This window comes from Orbicella franksi, chromosome 9 (genome assembly GCF_964199315.1).
Source record: "Orbicella franksi chromosome 9, jaOrbFran1.1, whole genome shotgun sequence".
Taxonomy (NCBI): domain Eukaryota; kingdom Metazoa; phylum Cnidaria; class Anthozoa; order Scleractinia; family Merulinidae; genus Orbicella; species Orbicella franksi.
In genome coordinates, this window is record NC_138153.1 from 23,435,613 (window position 1) to 23,460,642 (window position 25,030).

Here is a 25,030-nt window from a genome sequence, read left to right on the forward strand (position 1 = left end):
CGACTAAAATGTAAGAAATTGAGACATTTTCATTGCAAAGGTCGAAAATAGCTGACGTTCTGTTCTTTCACCCACAATGACCCTTGCGTTACTCTTTGAGAAGGTTATTTTATGAGTCGACGTTTGCAATATCCGCTTCCAGTTCGACCATGAAGGGAACTTTTTTATGAGGTCGAAAGGGAACGCTGTGAATGCAGTACTAAAAACAGACAAAATTCTAACACTGACAGCCATTCAAGAAATACGAGTTTCTTTCTTTTTTTCGCATAGGAATCACACCCAACCCTGACTACCTACTGGTCACTATTCAGGGCCGTTACATACCGTAGTGTGTGACACAAATATGGCGGCTGTTGTGGAGAGTGCAGTGCAGTTTGCACCGTATTCTAGTGCTGTTGACGCCGCGTTTTGGCATAGACTCACTCAAAATAAACTTGAAATATATCAGTTAGACGATAAACCCAAACCTCTACAGGGATATTACGTAAACAGTAAGTATTCTTAAAATATACAAGACTTTCGTTTTCATTTCATTTCCTTTTTCAGTAATTTTAGATATTATGTAAACTTATTGAGCTTATGTAAGCTTACTCATAGTGCGTTCAAAATAAGCTTAAATGCAAATGAGATCTTTTCCTAATCAACATGATGTCAATTGTCTTTTGTAAATAAATATTATACACTGTAACCTTTAATGTGAAAAACTTGTGATCTGTTTTCTTCCTTTTCGTTTTATCCTTACTTTGTTTTCGTATTTCTAGGTTGCTAAGCTTTTATTCAAATAGTTAATTTAAATGCTGTAATATAATTGTTTCTATAAGATGTTCTGTGAATATTAGGTTTAAAATTGGTTTAGTTAAGCACTGTTGGACAGTAACCATTTGTTAAAGTAACACTTTCTTGGCTCTGACAAGCAGAATTTTACAGAAAATTATGTAAATGTAATGTGACTAGATATTGTGGTGTAAATGACATTGTAAATGGCCCTCTTAAAGGCCCTCTAGACACTTGAACACTGCAAGAGTTGCGTGACTTGAACACTGCGAGTGTTGCGTTACATTATAATTCATTGTATCGTACATGTAGTGTGATTTAACTTTATTATATAAGCCTGCAATCCTTGTGGTTGCTTCGTGGTTACAGTTGGCCACCATGTTTTGTGTTAGTAAGAGATTTGGTAATTTAAGCCTAATATTCTGCAGGCAAACATCTCCTCTCATTTACAGCAGATATAATAAAACTGGTTAATTGGTTAGATATGAAAGGCTTGTTTGATGCCCATAAACACTCCAAGAGAAGAGGGTGGCAAAGGGTTTTTACGTGACGGGTGATAGCGCCAAAATTAGCAGCATGACACGTGATTAGAACCAAATTAGCTGCGTGACGGGGGACAGGACATCATAACATGATGCGTGATTTCCTATTTTACAAGCACGCGATACGTAACTTACCAATTAGATTTCTGTGATAAGTGAACGTTCTTTGAACTAGAAGGATACATCCCATTCCAAGTAAATAGTTAATAGCGTATTAAAAAAGATCAAAAAATCTTGGCAGATGTTACACCATTTTCTGGTCTTTTTCGTCCTTTTTTTGACCTCTGATGTCTTTGATCTTCGTGAATCTTCATGGTACCATTGGTCCAAACAATTATGACACAATAGGAATAAGGTGATTGGAAATATTTGAACTTTACACAAGGACTATGAGCTTCAGCGTTATTTTTGTCCATTTATCCGAATTCAGGTATCATATGAAAGGTCTGAAAGATTGTTATCCCAAACAGCTGAAATGATAAGAGACTATAGAGTTATGCTGCTTGAGAAGACTGTTGTGTTAGCAATGAGAGACTACACGAAGAAAAAGTTCGTGTACCACTGAATAGAGGTCATCATTAAGACCTTACTGAATTCAAAAGCCAAGTTATTTCACAGACATAAAAAAGTTGTCGCACAGAAGAGGATTTGCAGGGGTAAAGCTTTGATACAACTATTGCCTGTATATTAAAGCATGGCAAAGGTGGCGTAGACATCTTCTCAATTGGTGTACATGATCTCTGCCAACTTATAGGGAAAGGAAAAAAACAGGCAAGTGGAGATAGCCAAGAGTGGTTTGGAGAGAGGGTCCCCTATACCTCTTCTGTAAACAGTTTCACGCATCACGAAAAATTTGAAAAACAGCTTCACATTTACAGAAATTAGCAAGCAATCAGGTTTCATTTAAAAATGCAAAGGCTAAATCATGTTTCACATAAAAATACAAATTATATTCCTGGTTCTGATAATTTTTTGTTTTAGAATCCACATGTTTTTTGAGATTTTTGGGAAAAATAGCACTGTTTACATGTACTTTGATGCATTATTACATCCAAAGAGAGATACCCCGTTTTAACCTGGATTACAATGCTTATTGTTCTTACGGCATCTTACAGAGGGTCTGAAACATCCCAAGCTTTAAGTCTGCCCTCACATCACCTACCCTTTGCCAATCAAAACAAATGATACTTAAACAAACAGTTTTTGTTTGCCAACAGTTGAATTTCAAAATGCAGAATTTCTAACTTAGCTCTGATGCTTAGGGGAAAAAATTGAAGACACTATTCATCCCATATGATTTGTTTTATTTTATTCCCCTAAGCCTTGGAGCCATTTGAGTTTTGACTTATTGAAATATGGTAGCCATTAGTTCTATTATTTGTCATTTAATTTTTTAAAGACGTCTAAATTTGGGATAAAATAGAACATGTTTTATTACTACATACTCCACGCCATGTGCAAATGTTAAGATTGATCCACTTTTGCATCTTTACGTTTTAGTTTTCAATTTTCTTGTTAAACAAAAATTATACGTTTACTTTAGGTGATCCTGCTGGTCTTCTATGTCGTTTTAACCTGGATTACAATGCTTTTTCAGTGTAAGTGTAAATTACATGAAGCATAAGTATAAATTAAGTAAGTATAAAAAGTGCGTATAAAAAGTAAGTATAAAAAGTGTAAGTATAAATTACATGAGGAGTAGCTGTCATCTCTGCTTAACGGTGATCTATGTTTACCATCCAGTCATTAAGCTTGTCACAAAATCTTGTGCTTGGTCTGCAGTTGTGGTTCCCTTCACAAAGCCTCCTCTCCTTTCACTCTCAAGTACCTCTTGGCACTATCCCTTGCACTCTTAATCTGGGAGTGTATGCAAAGCATGATAACAAATGTTATATGTCTGCACAGGAAATTGTGTGAAGTGTGTTTAAAATGCCATTAGAATTTTAGACATATTTGAAGTTTGTATATAGTTATTAGGTAGAAATTATTATATTTTAGTCTGTATTTTAAAATATAAATGGAATTTTAGATACGTATATATACCGTAAGAAGTCATAGGGAACTTTTAACTTAACTTAACTTAATTTATTAGTAATTTTATTGGGAGTGCTCCCGATTAGTCGTCCTCCAGGCTGACCAGAAGTTTTAGACACTTAAATAAAGTTTATTGATTGATTGATTGATTGATTGACTGTCAAATATACAAGGAAATTTAAAATCTACCCTCAAAGAGAAATATTTATTCAATCCCATGTATTAAAATTTTGATTATGATTTTCTTGTAATATATTAATTATCAGATATTTTTTATCACATATTTTTATTACTGTGAAACTCAGAAAACCGTGAACACCAGAAATATTTATTGAATGTTATTATATAGCTAGGAAAAAGCCAAATAGGTGCAAGAAAAATAAACTGCAAACAGCGATGGTAATTATTTTGTAGTTTTGAGGTTTGCTTGTGTGTCCCAAACTTTATTGAGATATGTTCATTTATGCCACTTGCCAGTTTAAGTTTTCTGTTCTTGTGTACACAAACAAACAGTTTTTGTAACATCAACGAACATCATTAAATAGCTCTTCATTCAACTGCAAACTGGGTATTGGACAAACTCACTTGTGTTTTCTTGCCTGATTTTCACTAAATTTAAATGTAATACATTGTACTTTTTTTGCAGTGAAAAGCCAGTACCACAAAGAACATTTCCCATGCAAGGGGTTTTGATCAACACAAACACTGTTGAAGCTTTTAGAACTTACAATAAAATGGAGCTCATTCAGTCAGTTGGACAACAGGTAGTGTGGTAATGAGAATAGGAAGACAAATGTGTCATGGCTATCATTCATAAAAGGTTGCAGTCAAAGAGGCAAAAGCTCATATTATATATTTTTTACATAATATTGTAATGAAAAGTTTATCAAGGACTAGTCACAGACAGGGATAGACAGTCATTACATTTCTGGAGACTACTCTCTCGTCGACTGATTAACTAACTATGTACTAATCGACTTGGAAGTTGATTAGTACATAGTCACTGCTCAATGTAATATTATTTTATGATTACAACTAACTAGATGTTTGGAGAATGACTGTGCATGATCTGAAGGAGCTGCAGACCTTCCACACTTCCTGTCTCGGTAAAGTCTTACATACTGACAGTATACACAGTATTCTGCCACCTAAAAGGGACATGCAGTGATTACAAGTGATGGTCAAGTGATCCACACCTTGTTTGTCACGCCATTGAAAACACCTTCCCAAACCACAAAGAAACAAAACACTACTTGAAATGATACTTCTCAAACTCATTAATTGAAGGAGGTTTGGATACTTGGTCTTAATTAGCATAGAATTTGATGATTTTACTGCTCATTTTACTCCTAAGTTTTGTTTTGATTGAGAAGATATTTCAAACACTTGAGACAGTGTTTCACCAACTAATCCCAACACCTCAAATGTTGTCAAAAATGCTCTGCTGCATGTCATTACTTTCAACTCTCTTCCCGGTGTTTGGATATTCTGATGAAACACTGTCTCTTGTGTCTGATATATTATGTACATTTTAAACACTGGGTATCCTGTTATGTTCTCCTACATGTAAGCTGATTACTTGACAGAACTGATAGCAAATGAATCACATCTGAGTACCCAGGCCAACTCCTTTACTCTGCTTGGGAACAACATTAAACAAGTAACAACAACATGGCAAAACTGACCAATCAAGTTTGTAATACTAGAGTCAACACCACTGACTGACTTGTAAACAACATTTTATTTGTCTCAGGAAGTTAAAATATCAAATGAATAGAGGGGGTAACTTTCTAAAGAAACTGTGGTGCTGTGTTGGTGGGGAGTATAACAAGATAATTTGGTTTTATCAACTGGGTTGATAATGTGAATTGGCCACTGTAAAGAGATTCAATAGCTGACGTTTCGAGCGTTAGCCCTTCATTGGAGTGAATCCGGATTCGCTCCAGCGAAGGGCTAACGTTCGAAATGTCAGCTTTCAAATCTCTTTATGGTGCCCAATTCACATTATCAACTCAGTTGATAAAACCAAATTATCTTGTTAAAATATCAGTGTCAAACACAGGCAAATTTACACAAGACAAGCACACTGATTGGATGCTCTTAGGTTTGAACTGTAAATAGTTAATAATAACTCTCTGACTTACTTTCTTTTGTAGATATGGGATTCTATAAAATCAGGGAAAGCTATAGAGGACCCATCAGTGCTTGGTCAGTTTGTGCTTATCACCTTTGCTGTGAGTGACACTTGCGTTTTAGTTGTATGATGTGAGAGCTTCCAATCCCCCCTGAGTTATTGTGACAATGGGCCAACCTGGAGAAACTCAAAATGCATGAGAACATCAATTTTGGATACAAGTCTGCTGCCAATCTTTTCATCAAATCCTGGCCTGCTATCCAGACAATGGTTCATTTTCAGAGGCCTGCCACATGTACATGTCAACTGATAAGTATATTGGTTGTCCCCCTCCCTGAACCACTAGACTAGCTTATTTGTCGTAAATATAAAAATGTTACACTGGTTGAGAAAAGCTATTAAAAACTCTTTAAAACCCAATGTTTCAGCTATTAACGTAAGCCTTCTTCAGGGGTAATAAAAAATATAAAGAAGTAACAAGTTTATTTATCTATTCCATTCCATGCAAAGATTGCGATAAACACTACATGTACATGTACATCAGGGAGACCAAACGGAAATTCAATACTCCGCTCAGAGAACACCAAAAAGCATTGTACAAAAACATCCCAAGAAATCCGCACTTGCTGAACATTGTTTACAATCTGGTCATGCTATCTTGTGGGAATTGTCCACAATATTACATACCAGCACAAGTTGGCGAAAGCGATGCCTCTTAGAGGCTTGGGAAATTAATATGTGCTCAACCGCGATGACGGCATGTTCCTGCCCCAAGAATGCAGAACCTTGATTCTGTTGGATAAGAACTAATTGCCTAACATGCTTGGTTTTTATTAGCAACCACATGATCGTAAAATAAACTTGTCACTTCATTATCTTTTAAATTACCCTTGAAGAAGGCTTATGCTAATAGCTGATTGTTGGGTTTTAAAGATTTTTTAATACATGTAGCTTTTCTCAACCAGTGTAACATTTTTATATTTATCATGGAACCACCTGGTTACAAATCAGTTTTTAGCTTATTCATGTCAATCAATCAATCAATCAATCAATCAATCAATCAATCAATCAATCAATCAATCAATCAGTCGGTCGGTCGGTCAATCAATCAATCCTTTATTTGGCAACACAGGCCATGAATTGCATGATTCATACATTCAGTTATAATATTTGCAACCATATCATTATTAGGCAGCCAAAGGCTGATGTGCCTGGACCATCAAAGAGTAGGAGGAGATGATTATAAAAACAGAATCTAAACTGGGCTAATGCACATTTGAGAAGTTAGTTCTGACATAAGTCCTTCCATTATTCAGAACAAAAGTACGAAACAGTTATACCAAACAGCACTTTTCTTTTATTGCACCTTTCAATAACATGCAGACTCTGAAATTCAAAGCTCAACTGACAAATGTGTTTTTCGCTACCATCAATGAAATGTTCGGCTGCTCCTCCTAGCTTCCAACTATTGCCGAGCACTGTTTTGTTGTCTGAACTGTGCTCAATGATTTGATTACCACATGCTCAGCAGTAGCTGGAACCTGGGAGGAGCCACCAAACATTTGATTGACGGTAGCGAAAAACACATTTGTCAGTTGAACTTTGGATTTTAGAGTCTGAATGTTGTTGAAAGGTGCAGTAATATATGCTACAGTTTTATAATATGTTCAATCAAGCTTCTAAGTATGGACAAATATAGCTTTTCTATGAAACAAGTGAGACAATTAATTTTGTTGTGTATTAATGCTTGTCTTCAGGACCTGAAGAAGTACAAGTTCTATTACTGGTTTGCCTTTCCTGCTTTGTGTCCTGAGACCAGTGCTGTCAGTGTGTCTTCTCCTATTTCACTTCGTGATTATTTTACGCCTATGCAGGTTAGAATAGGGTGTGTTTAAGCAAAAAATGGTGAAATAACGAGATGGCACTGCACTACAGTTAGCCTAAATAGCACTCTGGTCCAGTTAGCCTGAACAGCACTCAGTTAGGCTAAAATATCACTGAATCAGCAATGGTTAGCTCTCAGTAATTTTGTGAGTTAACCCTTAATACAGACACCATATCCCACGGTGTCTCTTTCTTGTAGTGCCGTTTTTTCATTTTGCCATTTTGTGTTTGAAACATGCCCGTCAAAATACACATGAAATGAAGTTAATGTTTGTTTTTAACTGTGCATGCAAGGAAAAAGAATTTTGGCTCATTCATGGATAGCATTTAATTTATATACTGTGTTACTTGAAATAAGATAACTACCGAGTTAGGAGTTGAGTTGAGTTGAGTTTAACTTGAGTCTGAGTTGAGTTTGAGTTAATTTTGAGTTAAGTTTGAGATACCATTTTCTATATTTCTCACTAAAACAAGTGTTAAATGAGCAATCCTGATCACCTTTTATGGAAAATAAGCAGGTAATTTCACCGGTCAGTACAAAATGCAGACTGCAGACTGCAGACCGAGTACAAAATGCAGGCTAGGTACAAAATGCAGACTGCAGACAGTTATTTTAGGCACAATCAAATTACTTTGTTTTGGTTGTGTGTTGATACACCTTTTTCTTGCACAAAATCGAAAGGTATGTTCAATTCCACATCAAAGCTCTTCCCACCAGCTGTTTCATTAGCCGGTATATATAGAGCATCCACTGATATACAAATGTCTCTGTCTGGAAACTGCCTGGTTTCAAACGAAACGTGTGAGTGCTTGCACAATGTCGATGCACATAGATTATAAGCACTGAGGCATATTGGAGAAATGTCAATGCCTAATTATTTTCAGGAAAGAGGGATGTGAAACTTTTCTTTAGTACGTTTTTAGTCAAAAGTGTTAAAAAACAGTAACTCAAACTTAACTCAAACTTAACTCAAACTCAACTCAAACTCAACTCAAACTTAACTCAACTTTTAACTCAGTAAATAGCCGATCCCGTGTTACTTCTACATGTAGCTTATAATTTCTTTCTGGCTTTCCATTCAACTGATTAAGTAATTAAATACTGTTACATGTACAAAGACGTCATCCTCTCTGGGTGCTCTGTTTCTATTGTCAGTTTCAGAGAGTGCACATTTTATCTAGCAACCAAAACATTGACTTGTTTACAGTAAATTTTACAATATTTCCATCTACAGAGGTGTACATGTACAAATAAAAGTTTATGTTAATTTAATAAACTGTTGTTATCACAATCTAGATTGCTAGTCTCCAGTCATCATATGATTCTCTCAGCATTAATGGCCTAGGTGAGTAATAACATTTTTTACAGCTGATACAATATGCTATCATATTAAGTAGTTTTAACAAAATAATTTTGATAATTTAATAATTTTATTATACTACTGTTTGATCTGTAACTGTATGTCCAGAACTCAGGGAAGGTTCATTACTTGTTGTGATTAGGACCTGGATTTTTTCTCATCAAGATCTCTGGTAGTACAGTCACTTTGGGTCATGTTAATGAATGGAAGACATTTTTTAGTGTGGATGATTCAGAGGTGAGAAACAAATTTTGATTCTGAAAACTTGCGTGGGCAAATCATTCTAGTTTTTATAACTATTTTGACAGCAAATATGACAGTCTGAAATCAAGTTTCAGGAAGCAGTTAGGTTTTACTATCATAAATATTGTATTTTAAAAGCATCAATGAGGTTTCTGACAGGTCACATGACACATTACATTACATAACTAGAAAAGACCCAATAGCTGAGAATATTTCAAGCCTTATTTTTTATCCTCCCTTGTTTTGCGAAAACAGTTTTAAGGTCATTTCACTGAAATAGAACCTGCACTGAGATTTTTGTAAAACTTTGCCTATTTTACAAAGGACGTAAGTTGAGGTTTTTGGCATAGCTTTGTGAGGGGGACATTGGGAGGTTCTGAATGCTGCGATACAGCAAAAAAAATTGGCAAATACCACAATATTTCAAAAAAAATTTCCAAATACCATTACACAGCAATACCGAGTTGAATTAAATATTTAAATATGATATTAAATGTCATGTCAGTACAAAATCACACAGCTGTGACTTGTAATTGGCCGCTGAAATGCTAGCCTGCATAGCAAGCATTTCCTTGGGGTTCAGGAGCAAAGAATTACCATGCAAAAAAGGGTGCTCCCCAACTCCATGGAAATGCTTGCTACACAGGCTACTGAAATGCTGAAATTGTTGATGGATTAGAAATGGTCATTATCAATTATGATCAAGTTTTTTTGAGGGGTATTGGGAAGCTTTGTAGTTTTATTGAGAAGTTGAATTCCACATATTGTCTTCAATTTTATTTGTTGTACAGTTTATGGTAGGTTTTGCTGATCCATGCACTATGGCTCAAAATCCAGGCTGGCCTCTTAGAAACTTCATTGCCCTGTTGGCATATCATTGGTTAGTGCGGTGTTTACATTAACTGTGTCTCACTGATTTTGGATTTTTTTCATTAAACCAGTCTATTTTTTATCAAAGTGGTATATTCACTAAAAATATGATTATAATTATCCTTGGTATTCTTATTATTGCTAATTGAGGCTTTGATGGAAAGTGATGGGTTTTTTTTCCGGCAGGTTAATTGATTGTTAAGTGGTAATGGTCTTTTTTCCAGCTTGTCTAGTTTTGGTGCTGTGTGTGCACCTTACATGTATCAGTCACTAACAATAGAATACCAGACATGTAGGCTCACAATTGCTATTGTGAGCCATTTTAGGCCATTCAGGGTGCTACCAATATTCTTGTCCTAAGACATTTATTAATAGACCCTTCACCTATGCCAGATCAGACCCACCCAGTAGAATCTCTGTATCATCTTTTAATCACATTTGAATATGCTTTTATTTCAGTTCTAAACATTCTTATTTCCAAATAAGTTTATTAATCTAATGTAGATGCTTTTACCTGCATCAGCAATCATATCTGTACACAGGGAAAATTGCCCCTTGCCATTTTTCCTATATATGTTATTAGTTATTTTTACTAAGATGGTATCAACTTTTCTATGATCTACTTTGTTACTATCATGTGTGGAATGATATATTTAGCCTGGTAATTTAGCACTAATATGTGATACATGTCTCCATTTTTATTAGTGTCATCTCCTGTTTTTCTCGCTCTATTTGCTTCAGGGGTTCTACCATGACAAATGTTAAGGTTTTATGCTGGAGAGATCAAGTGAGATCTGGAAAAAGAGAAACTTCTCATAGCTTGGTGTTGAATATCAAACTGCCATCTTTTTCAGAAAAAGGTAATTATCAACTGCATTGCTAAATGAACATTGAGAGCCAGAGGCATCCAGGAGCTTCCACTGTTGGCAGCCATCTCCCAGGTGCAGACTGCTCCCATTGGCTGGCAAATCCTGGAAACCGAACCATGAGCCCCCATGCAGAAGGGGAGACAGGCACCCATCACACTGAATTAACAGTGGAAAGAGGGAGGGAGGGGAGGGGGAATGCTTGAAGACGTGCTTCTGTGCGAAGCAACACTTACTCTAAACACCATCACTGTGAAGGCTACCAACACGTCTCAGTCCAAGAGCACATGGAATCCTGGTGCATGTACATATCAAAAACACCGCTGACTACGACGGAAATGCAGGCGCTCTTTGTTGTTAACTCTGTTAAATTGCATTCAACTTCATTTAGAGAAACATATGAACAGCACAGAATTGGTCACTATCCACAAACAATTGAGACAGGACTTGTTATACCTGTGCTTCCTTGGCCAAGCATGATACTTTTTCACTACTTCCATCACCTTGAATATTAAAATTTTCCATTTGAATAGAACTGAAATATATGATCTCTGATAATTTGCTGAATACATGTCGAATACTCTTTTAGCAGAAGGTCCTAAATGTGTTGGTTGGGAGAAAAATAAAAGTCAAAAGCTTGCACCAAGGATGGTGGATCTAAGTGCTACTATGGATCCTAAAAGGTAATATTAAGATTTCTTTACATCTCACCATCAGACATCAAACTGTCTGTGTGTGGGTATTTGTCAGGTTTCCCTTGGCTTGTTCCAGGACCAAGTTTAAAGCAGGACGTTATCTGCCGTTTATGGTGATCAAATATTTATCAGTGAATGTATTTATCGCAGCTGTGCAGAGAGCTGTGTGGAAGGCAGTAATGGACTGTTTGTTTTAAAGTTCAATTGCAACTAACTGGGAATGGTTAGTGTTGTCATTGATAGATGGAATTTCATACCCATACTGTGTTTTAAATTCTATTGTTTGATGGTAAGGTAGAATGGCCTTAATGTTAACACATTGGACCCTGGATCAAGTGGTGTAGGTTTGAGCCGGCCTGCCAGCTGGGTCACAGTGTTACATTCTTGGGTAAAACACTCTCACGCAGTGCCTGACTCTCTCCACCCTGAGGAGTACATGGACTAGCATCCCACCCAAGGGGAGTAGCTATTCTTCCTGCCGCATCATGCTATGGAAATCCGACTTCTTTTGACAAAATATCTAATTTGCAATTCAACCATAGGCTTGCATCTTCATCTGTGGACCTTAACTTGAAGCTAATGCAATGGAGACTGTTACCATCACTGGAACTTGACAAAATTTCACAAACCAAGTGCCTCCTGCTTGGTGCTGGAACTCTTGGTTGTAATGTGGCAAGATGCCTCATGGTATGTTTGTGAATTATAATGAAACTATCAGAAATCATTATTAAAAGTTATGTTACAATCATTGAAAGGGATAACCAGTTGATAAAAATTTTCTTTATCCTTTCGAATGCTCAGTCACTACAATGTAATGAACAAGCATTAGGTGTGAGGTTTAAATAGAGATTTCTTAATATGCATGTTTACCATTGGTATCAAAGCAAAGACTTCAGCCACCTGTGTCACAACCATATTTAGTGTCCAGCGTAATAATTGTACTTTTTGTTTTCTTGTCTTTTAAGGGCTGGGGTGTTCGCACCATTACCTTTGTTGACTATGGTAATATTTCATTTTCCAACCCTGTGCGTCAAACCCTGTTCGAGTTTGAAGACTGTCAAAATGGAGGAAAACCCAAGGCTGACACGGCAGCTTCTGCCCTGAAAAGAATATTTCCTGGTGTGGTAAGATAAGGCTAATTCACAAGCTATGATCTTCTTTTCTTTTCCATCTTTTTGTGCTTTATTTCAATGGCCTGTGTTAACGTTTGACTGCACAAACCAATTATATTTGAAATCAGTGCATTGCCATCAAATAACGTGAATGGAAACGTGAATGAATGCAATGTAGAGGGTTCAAACATAAGATGATGCAGAGTTTCTGAGTGATATAGGCTAGTTTCCTTTTGGCTTTGCGTTTTGTCTCGAGTCTTTGTATGAAAATGTGTTCATGCAGATCAGTCACGTTTTCAAATGAACAGTTTTGCACTTGTAAGGCACCTTGGAAATGACTGATTGGCGCAACCGACGCTTTGAAATGGGGCACATACACCACTTACCTCCTCCCCCTGCCTCACTCCTCCAAAAACGTGACCATCACCCGTGCAGTTGGTATGTTAAGTAAGATGCCTTATATTGTCTTTATTTGCTCTTAGAATGCGTCGTCGTGCCAGCTGTCAATTCCCATGCCAGGACATTCTGTCGCGCAATCTCCAGGTACCGAACATTTTGTTATTTTATGAAGCCTCTTTATAATGCTTTCCTGCGTTTGCGTGATACTTTGGCTCATAACGGTTAGTGTTTTCTCATCGCTATTAATGTGTTAATTTCTTACAGAGGAAATAGAAAAAGTTCAAAAGGATGTCAGTAAACTTGAGGAGCTGATAGACGGTCATGATGCTGTCTTCCTTCTTATGGACACACGAGAGAGTCGCTGGTTACCAACAGTTTTGGGTGCCCTGAAAAGGAAGGCAAGAACAACTATATGACAACTGCGCAGCAGTTTTTGACCTGACCGTTGTTATAACACGAAGGCCTTAATTAGAAAACTGCACAGTTTTAAAACCTTCCCTGAATATCTTAGTTTTGTATGCAGTGCAGTCACTGAGGATAGATTTGATCTTGCTTAACAGTAGGGGTCTGACAATCTCTTCTGGGATTCAGATCCACATGATGATCAGGAATCTGTCGGCAATACAGGGGAATGGCGAGAATGGGTTGAACTCGACACTCGGTAACACGCAGAGAAATGTTGATGATTTAAGTGTTAGAGAACTGAAATTTCTTTTGAAATGTTCCGAATTGCGTTACAGTATCTTGGTAGCAGAATCCTACGAAGCTAGATATTATTGTTCTTTTCCGCAGTAAGAACTTTGTTCGTTTATTTATTTAAAGGATGTCAGTAAACTTGAGGAGCTGATAGACGGTCATGATGCTGTCTTCCTTCGTGTTACTTTTATGGTATAGTTAGGTTCCAATGTTTGACATGTGACATGTTTTGTTGTTGTTTAGTGTGTCATTACAGCAGCTCTTGGTTTTGATACATTCCTTGTGATGCGACACGGTGCCAGAGACACTACGCATGCGGCCGAGTGTCAAGGAGCGGCCAGGCTCGAGTCCATCCCAGGAACCTCTTTGGGTTGTTATTTCTGTAATGATGTGGTTGCACCTGGAGATGTAAGTCGCCAAACTTAATTATCATTTGATGCATTGTCTCCCTTTCTTTTCATAGGCCGAGAGTCCACCACGTGACCTGTAAATAACTGCCCACAAATAATGGTCTGCTCATGCGTAATACCGTCTGAATGTGCGTTGTAGCTAGTAATATTCTGCTCATGTGTAATTGTAACCACGCTCTTGTGTGAAAAATGACAGATCGCTTTCCTGAGCTTTCAGAGAATTATTTACCAGCAAACATGGTGATCGAATGATAAAACAATTAATGAACTCGGTTATCGCAAAATATCGTGATTTTGCGCCTTCGGCTTCGGCAAAAAATTGATCTGCTTGCCACAGACAAATCACGAGATTTTGCTCAACGTTGTCCAATAATTGTTAATTATTTGTAGTACAGGTAACGTGAAACCTTCAAGCATGAAGTGAAACTAGCATTTTACAAACTTAGTGTGACCTAATCTCTTATATGTCTGGTAATGGTTTCCAACCCTTTGCAGTTCTTACACATTGATGTATCAATACTACCACTGTTTGCCACTTGGTGTTACAATAATGGTATCCAACGAATGCCCGACCATCAGTGATTAAGTTATTGTTTTCCCGACATAACAGGTTATCATTTACTTTTTGGTGCGTTTAACTCAAGAACGAGCTTTTAAGGAGTGGTAGTGCAGACCTTTTTAGCTTGGGCGATTTGTTCTCCCATTACAGACCACGTGACCTCTAGAGAATTGTTTTTTTATTGCATAAAACGTACAACAGTTTTTAAAGACATGTTTCGGCATGCTTATGCCATCTTCAGTTTAATAGAGTGACTAATGATACGTGACACAAGTTATGTACTACAAAATATGAATAAATTATTTACAATATGCATTACAAAACAGTGGAAACGGAAATTACAGAGTTAAAAAGGTGTTGAAGTGATGTAACTGTTTGTTAAGGTCAGGTTTGTTCTTACTAATATAAAAGGCTTCTTTAAGTTTAAGATCAATAGAGCTATTCGCTGAGTCTAAGATGCGAAAACAAGAAGGTGTGTACATGCCCCTGCATGAAGAAAATTGAGAAAGATGTTTAAAAATATGCGAGTTTTTATCGCTTACTGTATGTTCTTTAATCCTGGTAGAAAAATGGCGACTGGTTTCACCAATATAACAGGAATTACATCCCGCACAAGTAAATTGATAAACTACCATGGATTTTAGAGCATCAGGAGTACGATCTTTAAAACTGAACATATTCTTGATTTTGAAAGAAGTAAAAACTAATTTGATATTAAGATCCGTTTAACGTTGCGGCTTTTTTAAACATCTTTCTCAATTTTCTTCATGCAGGGGCATGTACACACCTTCTTGTTTTCGCATCTTAGACTCAGCGAATAGCTCTATTGATCTTAAACTTAAAGAAGCCTTTTATATTAGTAAGAACAAACCTGACCTTAACAAACAGTTACATCACTTCAACACCTTTTTAACTCTGTAATTTCCGTTTCCACTGTTTTGTAATGCATATTGTAAATAATTTATTCATATTTTGTAGTATATAACTTGTGTCACGTATCATTAGTCACTCTATTAAACTGAAGATGGCATAAGCATGCCGAAACATGTCTTTAAAAACTGTTGTACGTTTTATGCAATATTTATCATTATTGCTAGTATTACGACCTTATGGAAAAATTGTTTTTTTATCCATCTTAAAATTATTCATTCATAAACACCCGACTGTTAAAAAAATTGGAAAGCAAGAATTCTCAAGAGTATCATCACATTGTCTGAAATGTGGCAACAAACCGCCTAAACTAAAAAGATCTACTAAGCCGCAAGTTGTGAAGTCTGTGATTAATGACGAGCTCGCTGTTGCGTGTAAGTGGTTTGATGACAATAAGCTTGAACTCAATCCCACTAAATGTAAAGCCCTAGTCCTAGCGAACAAACACTCTCTTAATTTGAAATTCACCATCAGTGATATTCAAATTCCATGTGTTGATCACCTTGAGCTTTTGGGTGTTATTATTGATAACTCTCTACTCTTTGACAAACATGTAACTAAGATCACCAAGAAAGTAGGAAAGCAACTGGATGTTTTATGTAGGTTTAAAACGATACTCTCGGCTTCTTTAACAAAATTATGCCTGTATAATTCATTCATCATGTCCTATTTTACGTACTGCTCCACCGTCTGGCACAATTGTCTGAAATCTGACTGTCAAAAGCTCGATAAACTAAATGAGAGAGCTCTAAGGTACATTTATAGTGGGCGATCACCTACAAATGCTGGGAAATTAACTGAAAGAACTGGCTACACTCTAGCTGATCGACGTATACAAGATATGTTAATCTTAGCTTTTAAAGCTGTCAACAACCTTCTTCCTACATATTTAAGTGACTTGTTTACTATTCATGAGAACATTAAGAATCTAAGGGGCACCAACAAGCTTGTCATCCCTAAAGTTAACACCACCCGTCATGGGACTAAGTCCGTGGCCTACACTGCTTCAAAAGCTTGGAATTCACTTCCGGATACACTACGCTGTATGAAGACACTTAAAGATTTTAAGAGTGCGGTTAGATCTATTGTAAATTTACATATGTTAACTAGTCTTAGCTATTATATATTTATATCTTGTAATTTTTTAATTTCAATTTTCTTTCGTTTAAAGTTATTTTTCTCGGTAAATTAGCATAATCTTGCTAGAGGCCTAATCAGCCTCATCAACCCGAGTTGAAGTAAAGTTATCTATCTATCTATCTATCTATCTATCTAAGCCATCAAAATACAAGTCCTGGAAACGGTTAGGAATCGTTACTAAAAACCTAAGTTTATAGTCACAAATCAGAAACCTTTTCCAATACAATGCTGTCGTGGTATACTGTCTCTCTTATAGCTCTCTCTTCAGCTCGTTTCTAACGAAATAGCTCTTCAGCTTCTTACACAAACTTCGTTGTCACTGACTCACACCTCCCGTCAGTTGGAGAAATATTCTGCAGTAGTAAAATAGAGTTTGTTGTGGATGCTATTTTCTCCTATGTTCTGTCATTGGCTGTGTGGCTCGTGAGAGATAGCCGGGTGTTGAATGCATGGTGTGCTTTGAAAGCAAATCTTGTGCATGGTTTAATGGCAACTTGCACAAGCTAAAGAACCAGCCTCTACTGAAAAGAAATGTTTTAGAGCCACCTGCCATATCGTAACGTTTTTAAGGCAATAATATAGAAGTCGGGGATTTCATTCTGAAACAAATGTTCTGGGCACAACGCATAACTATGTGGTAAGAGACAGTCGCGATATGACAAACCGCTAAGTCTTGAAAATTCCATATTTGGCATCATCACCAGTATTTTAGCAGTGGTGTTGTAAACAATTGATATGGGTTTGTGTATAACTTGCAGTCTACTCGTGATCGCACCCTGGACCAGCAGTGTACAGTATCCAGACCTGGTATGTCATATATAGCCAGTGCCCTGTCCGTAGAACTGCTGGTTTCTCTCACTCAACATCCTTTAGGGTAAGTTTAGAGGCGTGGGGTACGCTGTGTCTACACAGCGCCAAACGCCATGCAAAATGTAGTGAATAATTTACGTGAAAGTGTCATTTCTTAAATAAATACAGTCTGTAGACTCGAGATACCATGTTTCTGTGATTCAACACCCCTCCGCGGTGTCCTCATGGTTAGTGCGCTCGTCTCCGGATCGCGCGGTCAGAATGAATATACAAGATCGCGCTCTCAGAATGAATATATAGGCTGGATGTATAGTCAGCTAAAATAGGTGTCCACTGTGCTTAGCATAGGCAATGGTATGGTGCGGTGCGGTGCGGTGCGGTGCGGTGCGGTGCGGTGCGGTGCGGTGCGGTGCGGTGCGGTGCGGTGCGGTGCGGTGCGGTGCGGTGCGGTGCGGTGCGGTGCGGTGCGGTGCGGTGCGGTGCGGTGCGGTATCGTCCCATGAAACCATGCCATTGTCTACAATTATAGATGTAACCATAGGTCTTTATACTGGGATTTTTTAGGTAAGATTATTCTTGGTTTCTACTGACTTGGTGTTCAGCCGATAGACACAGCCTTGCGTTGTTGGCCATCTCACTAAGACAATGAGTTTTTTGTTATTTTCAGTATTGAAGCTGCAGCTGATACCAGCGCTAAAGACGCGCATCTAACAGCTGATCTCGAGTGCCATCTTGGGCTTGTACCTCATCAGGTTAACTATGCATCAGTTTTATCCTACTCCTGACTGACGATTCATTCGTCAGCATTCACTTTTCATATCCCACCTTTCTTACTTTTGTTAAACGCGAGGTGCGGTAGCCTGGTCGAGCGAAACTGCATTGAACTTTACCTCGCTTCCACACCTATTTTTATTCTTATGTGGTTTCACACATTCACTTCTATATAACGTTATCAGTCTTGCAATAATTTGCATTTGATCATGGCGACATGTCGCCGAAACGTCATGTTTTTACATCGCTATACTATTTATTATAAAGTGTTTGTCTTTCTTTAAGGATTTTACTCGGGTTACTATTGCTGTATTATGTTTGGCGGGCATGCACGGGACCTCATGAGCCTCTCTATACTTGATTTGTCGATTATTTAGTGCTTTTTTAAAAGTTGAACAAAATCACTATTCATTTTTTTCCAGATTCGGGGATTTCTTTCAAGATACCATTTAGTTCTTCCTGCAAGTCTGGCCTTTGACAAGTGTATTGCATGTTCTTCTAAGGTAGGTAGGACTAACTTTACCTTCAGTGCTCTTGCTTTCAGACTGACTTGAGGAGCAGAAGGGGAGGGAGGGAGGGAGGGAGTGAAGGGGTCATGTATCGCTTCTTTCTCTTCTTCCCATCATCGCATCCCCCTCAGTGTCTGAAGCAACTTGAACTGAACATGACTCGGCTTCATCGTTTTGCTACAATGGCATCAATATTGACACGACCGTCCCTTATATTACCATTATAGTCTTTAAAACACGACTTCTTTGAGCAGGCAAGTTTAGTTGGACTGTTTCACGTGAGTGTTCACGTGACCTTTTTTTTTTTTTTTTTTGTCAGGTTTTGTCCAGCTATCAAGAAGAAGGATTTTCATTTCTCATGAAGGTTTTTAATGTTCCAAGCTACTTAGAAGATTTAACAGGCCTAACACAGCTTTTACAGGACACAAGAGTTAGCGAGGTTAGTAAAATCACAGGGAGCACACAATTTTGCTGAGTAGGAAGAGAGTAAATAAAGGAATGAAATGAATGAATAGTTTACCTTTGTCTCCTGTTCTTACGCAACCTTACAGGAAAAACCGCTACCTACAAGTCCCGTGTAACACTGTAGCGCTTATTCGTACCTAGGCCTTTTCGCGCAAATATGCGAATTACTAACAAATATGCGACATCTAGTCTCTTAAACTGCTAACTTCTCGGATACCAACGTTAGTGTGGCTAGTACACAGGGAACAGAGGAGTCCTATTTGAACATTTTTTCAAGTTAAATTCGCCGTACAATTGTAGTGCGAACTGATCGATTTAATTTTTTGTTGATTCAAATGACCTCAAAATCAAACTGTATACATGTAATCGGGTTGCGATGATTAAATCTACTATAAATAGACATATAAAGCTTTTCGTGAGAGCTGTTGTGTGACTTTGTGATAAGATAGCTCATCAGCCCATTCAAGTGTTAAGTGTGTCAGCTTGAACAAGCCCAAAAATTTTTGTCTGTGGGCAAAATTTTAATGCTCGGATTGCATTTCAGTTCGTGAAGTTCTATCTAGATGTCCTCGATCGCTCCCGCTATGCGGGATTCGTCTTCCAATGCGACTTATGCGAGTTTGTCCTCAAGACTGAGCAGGATTTTCTCGCCGTGGAAACTTGTAATCTGACGTAATCATGAGCCTTTTAGAGGTTCGCAAGACCGCGGTGTTCTTTATTGGAGAATTTGTCGGCAAATGCTACGGTGTCCTCAACGAAACTGTTCGCTTTGATTTCCGAAGTTTAATTTCGGAAGCTCAACCCTCCAGTAGAAGTACCGTCGATATGTAGAGAAGATTGCCTCTTGTCAATCTTTACTAAACTTCAAACTTCGGAACGAAAATTTACAGTAGCAGCTTGCAGTAACTTCACTCCTGTCATCTAATATTTTCCCAATGCGTATTGCAAAAGCCAACATTTGGTCTTATTTAGAGTTAACTGTTAATTTAAGATTAGACTTGTGATAGAAATGTTAAATGAACTATACCCAGAGAGCAAACAAAGTAAGTTTCCATTTTTAGTGCAACAATCGCAACTAGACCTAGTATTGTAAAACGATACATGTGCCTGCAATATTGACAAATACAGTGATTTCAGAAACTTTATCTACTGGTCAGCGGAATTACTCCAAAAAGTTTACAGATGATGGAAGGACATCATTTGCATATCATTTGCATAATCTGCACCACCACTAAAACCTTATAGATTGCTTACGCAATTTCCGGGTTAAAAACGGCCCCAAAGTTCAGAAAATTAAAATAAAATAAAATAGCCCAAAAAATTATGCGCACGCTTAGCATATTTGTAGAGCGTGGTAATGATTCAAACGTCACGATGGCTAAGCTAATTGAAACTTTTGAATTGCATTATCCAATGATCCAATTTTTTAAAATATTATAGATAATTCTTTATTGGAAGTGCTTATACTGAAGCGTACAATGCAGGGCCTTGTGTAGCCTGCAAGTAGGCTCTCGTTGGAGCACAAGCGCGCGCGGCGTAGCCGCGAGACGAGAAAGCTTTTCCGTGGCGCCTCTTCACCAGACTCCTTCCCGTCGCTTCGCCATTCGCACGTGTGACTCAAAGGTGAGCCTGCTCGCAGGCCAGGCCTCGTGTGGAAGAGGAGACCGCGTCATGACTGCTTGCTGTTGGTACACGTAATAACGTACAGATTTGCTGGAATTTCCCAAATTTTGCAATTAAGTGATGTAGGAACTTATGTGATCATTTTAACAGATTGAAGCACAGTTCAACTGCACAGAATTAAACCTTTTATCAAACATTCACTTTGGTTTAGGTTTGGGAGCTGAGCGATGAAGAAACACTGGAATGATGTGCTTAACTTGTCATGCGCCGTGTGGTGATCACAGTGAAGCTAAATTCAGCACAGAAAAGGAAAGATTATCAATTTGTACCTGAAAATAAACATCAAGCGTCATTTAGTGGAAAGAAGACAGGAAGAAGATAAAGATAAAGTGAGAGGAGAAAAGATTCTGTCCCTTTGTGACAGAAGATGAACTGCAAGCTAAATTCAACATAACAAATATTGTGATTTGTTACTGAGGAAAAAAAGGATCAAGATTAATTGAGTGGAGAAAAATGCTGCCTTGTACCCGAGTGAGGAACAAAGAAATGAAAAGCAATGTTGTACCTCTCAGTGATTGTATACTGTTCATCATTGCAATTTTCACAGAAGTCGCGATGTCCCTGGTATATCTGTTTGTTTAAACAACTTGAGCACGTTTTTTAAAAATTAGTCTTTTTTATGGAAACATTAAAAGCCAAAATTACACAGATCTTCGAAGGAGAAATAAAGATGTAGAATATAAAACAATCATAGTAGTAAAGTATTATCGTTTTTCTCATCATGTAGTCATTTTGGACGTTGATCGAGACGTTTTGATTGCGTAAGCGTAATTAAGTATTCCCGTCCACACCAGTCAGGCGATCGTTCATGGCAAACTACGACGCCAGTCATGATCACGTGTAAATTACGTGGCTTAGCATGGCTAGACGTCAGTGTTTGTTTATATGAGAATAAGTAAACGGAAATAGTTCTCCGTTTATCAATTTATCCTCGTAAGAGAACGTGTATTGCGTAAACATACACGTGTGAACGGGGTCTCATTTTCTAATTGAAAACGAAGAACACAAGTTGTACTCTATCCAAAACATAGAAGTGCGTCGTACAGTGAAACTTAAATGAGACTTTTTCTGAAATAAACGTAGGCTACGAAAATTCAAAGTTCAACACGTTTGAACTGCAATGTCTGTTTACCCTCGCACAACATTCAAAATTCGTTCACTATCAATGCATTTGGGACTAATTTTAATCAAGTTTGAAGCAAATAGCTACTCTCATTCACAAGTATATCGTTATCTATGGTCACCCGAGAAAAAGATGGTGGATCGAACAGCTTGTTTAGCTGTTTATTACAATTTGTTGTGGCCAAACCCTGTGAAGGTCCCCGAGTAAAAGTACCAAAAGATATGAGCCCTGCTGAACACGACCTGCATGCTTCGTCAGTAACAAAAATTATTCCGTGAAGTGAACGGCATAAATAGGTCATCATAACTTAGTAGGCCAACTGACGGAGCTTCACAAAGATGTTTATAGTCAGTTAAACTGAGACGCCCACATCCTGCTACGTCGAAATAATTGTTAGGTAAACTAGTGCAGAATCCGATAGCTTGTGTTGAGGTACTACTTAGGCTTCGTCCACACTACGCCGGGGGCATTTGAAAACGGAGGTTTCAAACTGAAAACGCATCAAATGTTTTCCGTCCACACTACGCCAGAGGAATTTAAAAAGGCGCAACAATCGCCAGTCATTTTGGATTTGTTTGAGGAGAACACGGTCGGGAAATCACGTGATTAACGTGACGTCTTCGTTTTCGAAAAGCTCCGTTATCAAAATGTTTCCCGTCCACACGAAAACGAAAACCCAGCGTTTTCAAATTCCTCCGGTTTGAAGAGCGTGTTCGAAAATCTCCGTTTTCGTGACGGATTAGTGTGAACGGTAGACCTAACCGTAGAAATAAAGCTGGGTTTTCAAATTTCTCTGGCGTAGTGTGGTTGCCGCCTAGATGCACAACGGCTTTTAATTAATTAAGCAGCCACATTGCCAACAGGTTTTGAGACGTTAGCTCTTAACGAAAGCGTACAACTGACAGCCGTGTAATTTGGACAAGTCTTGGGCGGTGAGAACTGAAAGAAAGAAAAGAAAAGAAAGACGTGTCAGTTTGTCAGTTCAATAACTAACAGTCTCCATGGATAGAAAGAATGGTACGTAGACAAAATTGAGAGGGGATCAAGAAGGATAAGCGTCAAGAAAGTTTGTATAAAGTTGGACTTAATGCTAGGCTGACCTGAGTCACAAGTTGCTGACACAGACAGTTTTAACACGCTCTCCCGTTGATCAAACATCATGGCTACCTGTGTCAAACACACACAAAATATGTAAACTTAGTAGTAAGATAAAGCAGCACTAAAGCGCGCACCAACAGTGAGTGCAAAGAGAACGTCAAGTTGGAGAAGGCAAGTTTCAAACCGAGGAACTAAGCCGCAATGAACGGTACGGGCAATTCTTTTTCAAGTAGCAGGAGGTACGATGCATTCATCAAGATTTTCTTGGCAACATTATACAATATCACAATTACTAGATTCGGATATATTGTCGCCTCTTAGATTTCGCGACGTCCAGAATAATGAAGGGAGGACTTGTCAAATGTCTTTTTTTACTCCGAAAACTTAAGATTTAAAAAAAAAAAAAAAACCATTCCTGCATGTTTTTAAGCTTTTTTAAATACAAATGTGTCAACCGAAATTACTGTGAATTGAAATTAATCAATTTTCATTTCATTGATGTGTACTGATGGAGAATTTCGTTATTTTGACTAACGGGACTGATTATTCGCGTAAATTCTAGGCACATATAAAAAATAGCTTGAAATAGTTTTATAACTGAACTTCTCAGAATGGAACACGAAGTACGTACCTGTCGCTTAAGTTGATCAAGTGTAATAACTGAAGTCCCGTGAGGATTTTCAAGAAGAACAGTTCCCTTGAGGTCTGCAGCTCCACACAGCTGAACATTGACAAACCTACACACTGGTTCTCCTCCTGCTGCTGTTATCTTGTTGTCTTCTTTCTGGTGGCCTCGTAGCAGCTTCAGATCAAGCATGCTGCCTTTCACCTACAATTGATAAAAAAAATCCTCGGAAATATTCATCAAGATAACTGTGACATTCTACTAACCCGACACAGTGAACCATATCAAATATTAGCGAGTTTCAATCACGAGGAAGGAAGGTGGATGAGTTACAAGTGTTACTTCAACGTTTCAGTAGGCCAAAAAAATGCTTGTTATAATGAGCCACTGCTACAGTGAAAGTACAGTCATCCGTGCAATGTGAAGCAACCCAGAAAGATGCAGAGAAACCCTAGACCTCTTTGATACTGTTTCAACGATTTTTCGCACAGCTGACCTAAAAAGAAGGAAATTCTCCTCAAACCGTATGCTTCAAATTCAAAAACCATGCAACGTACCTCTGTTTTCTCGCTGATTATCAAAGGAAGGTTAGGCGAGTGGGAGTTGGGCACGAGTGGCTGTTTGACACTATCTTCGATGTATTCTTTGTGCGTGTTGATAACGTCATTTAAGTCTTGTTCATCTTGCGTGACGTCAAACACAATGGTGATGTCATCACACGGCTGAAGTTGCGCCTGTTGAAACAGTTGCTGTTAGCAGCGAACTGAACTTCCAAAAATGTTAAAAGAAACTTGAGTTTATTCGTTTCAGTTTTCCTTGAACACTACAGAACTCCGTAGCCACAAATCGATATGCAAAGTAACCAACTAAGGGAAAATAATTATCAGTACAGCTTATCTTTACAGTAACTGGGCTATTTCCAAATTTCCTTCTGCCTCTGTTTCAAGAGAAATCTTCGAGCGAGGCCATTAGATGAAAATCTGTTTCACCTCTACGTTCATCTATTCTTATCTGAAAAATTTTGCAGGACTAGTTAGCACACGCAAATGGCTGATTTTAAGGGATAATTATAAAACAAGGTCTAAAACTAGTTTCGAGTTTACACAATAGAGATCACTGTAAACGCAATTGTGGTGATTTACACAGTAAATCTCAATTTATCTATAAAATTCCCTGAAGTTTGGCTTCAAAGTACGATTTGCGGAAAATATTAACATTGATGGAACTGCGTACGCTTTGTAGTTTTGATCGCTAGGAACTACAAATGATGTTGTAAACAACACCTATGTGACCTTCA

General features: G+C 37.9%; 2 protein-coding genes across 4 annotated transcripts in view; one reads left to right on the forward strand and one right to left on the reverse strand.

Annotated features, from left to right (window-relative positions):
• Positions 1–109: 109 nt before the first annotated feature.
• On the forward strand, positions 110–21,609 carry LOC145497917 (ubiquitin-like modifier-activating enzyme ATG7). 2 transcript variants are annotated; one of them, XM_081477793.1, is made up of 20 exons: positions 110–491; positions 2,860–2,914; positions 3,997–4,114; positions 5,507–5,584; positions 7,242–7,358; positions 8,666–8,714; positions 8,872–8,966; positions 9,764–9,852; positions 10,584–10,702; positions 11,301–11,391; positions 11,946–12,090; positions 12,369–12,527; positions 12,998–13,058; positions 13,179–13,312; positions 13,854–14,018; positions 17,408–17,523; positions 18,127–18,211; positions 18,653–18,733; positions 19,059–19,178; positions 21,039–21,609. In XM_081477793.1, the coding sequence occupies exons 1-20, from the start codon at positions 344–346 to the stop codon at positions 21,072–21,074; spliced, it is 2,061 nt and encodes a 686-aa protein (XP_081333919.1). In that variant the 5' UTR covers positions 110–343; the 3' UTR covers positions 21,075–21,609. The 2 variants fall into 2 exon arrangements, with proteins under 2 accessions (XP_081333919.1, XP_081333918.1); XM_081477792.1 differs by having other exon boundaries at positions 111–491; positions 11,298–11,391.
• Positions 21,610–22,057: 448 nt separating this feature from the next.
• Positions 22,058–25,030, reverse strand: part of LOC145497892 (isoleucine--tRNA ligase, cytoplasmic-like) — a 28,458-nt gene continuing 25,485 nt past the window's right edge. Inside the window, exons 33-36 of one of the 2 annotated variants that reach the window (XM_081477764.1) lie at positions 24,291–24,467; positions 23,740–23,937; positions 23,111–23,177; positions 22,058–22,949 (exon numbers count right to left, since the gene is read on the reverse strand). In XM_081477764.1, the coding sequence (XP_081333890.1) occupies positions 22,885–22,949; positions 23,111–23,177; positions 23,740–23,937; positions 24,291–24,467 (507 nt within the window). In that variant the 3' untranslated portion in view covers positions 22,058–22,884. Of the gene's footprint in view, positions 23,178–23,739; positions 23,938–24,290; positions 24,468–25,030 lie in introns of both variants that reach the window. The other variant, XM_081477763.1, reaches the window with a different exon arrangement.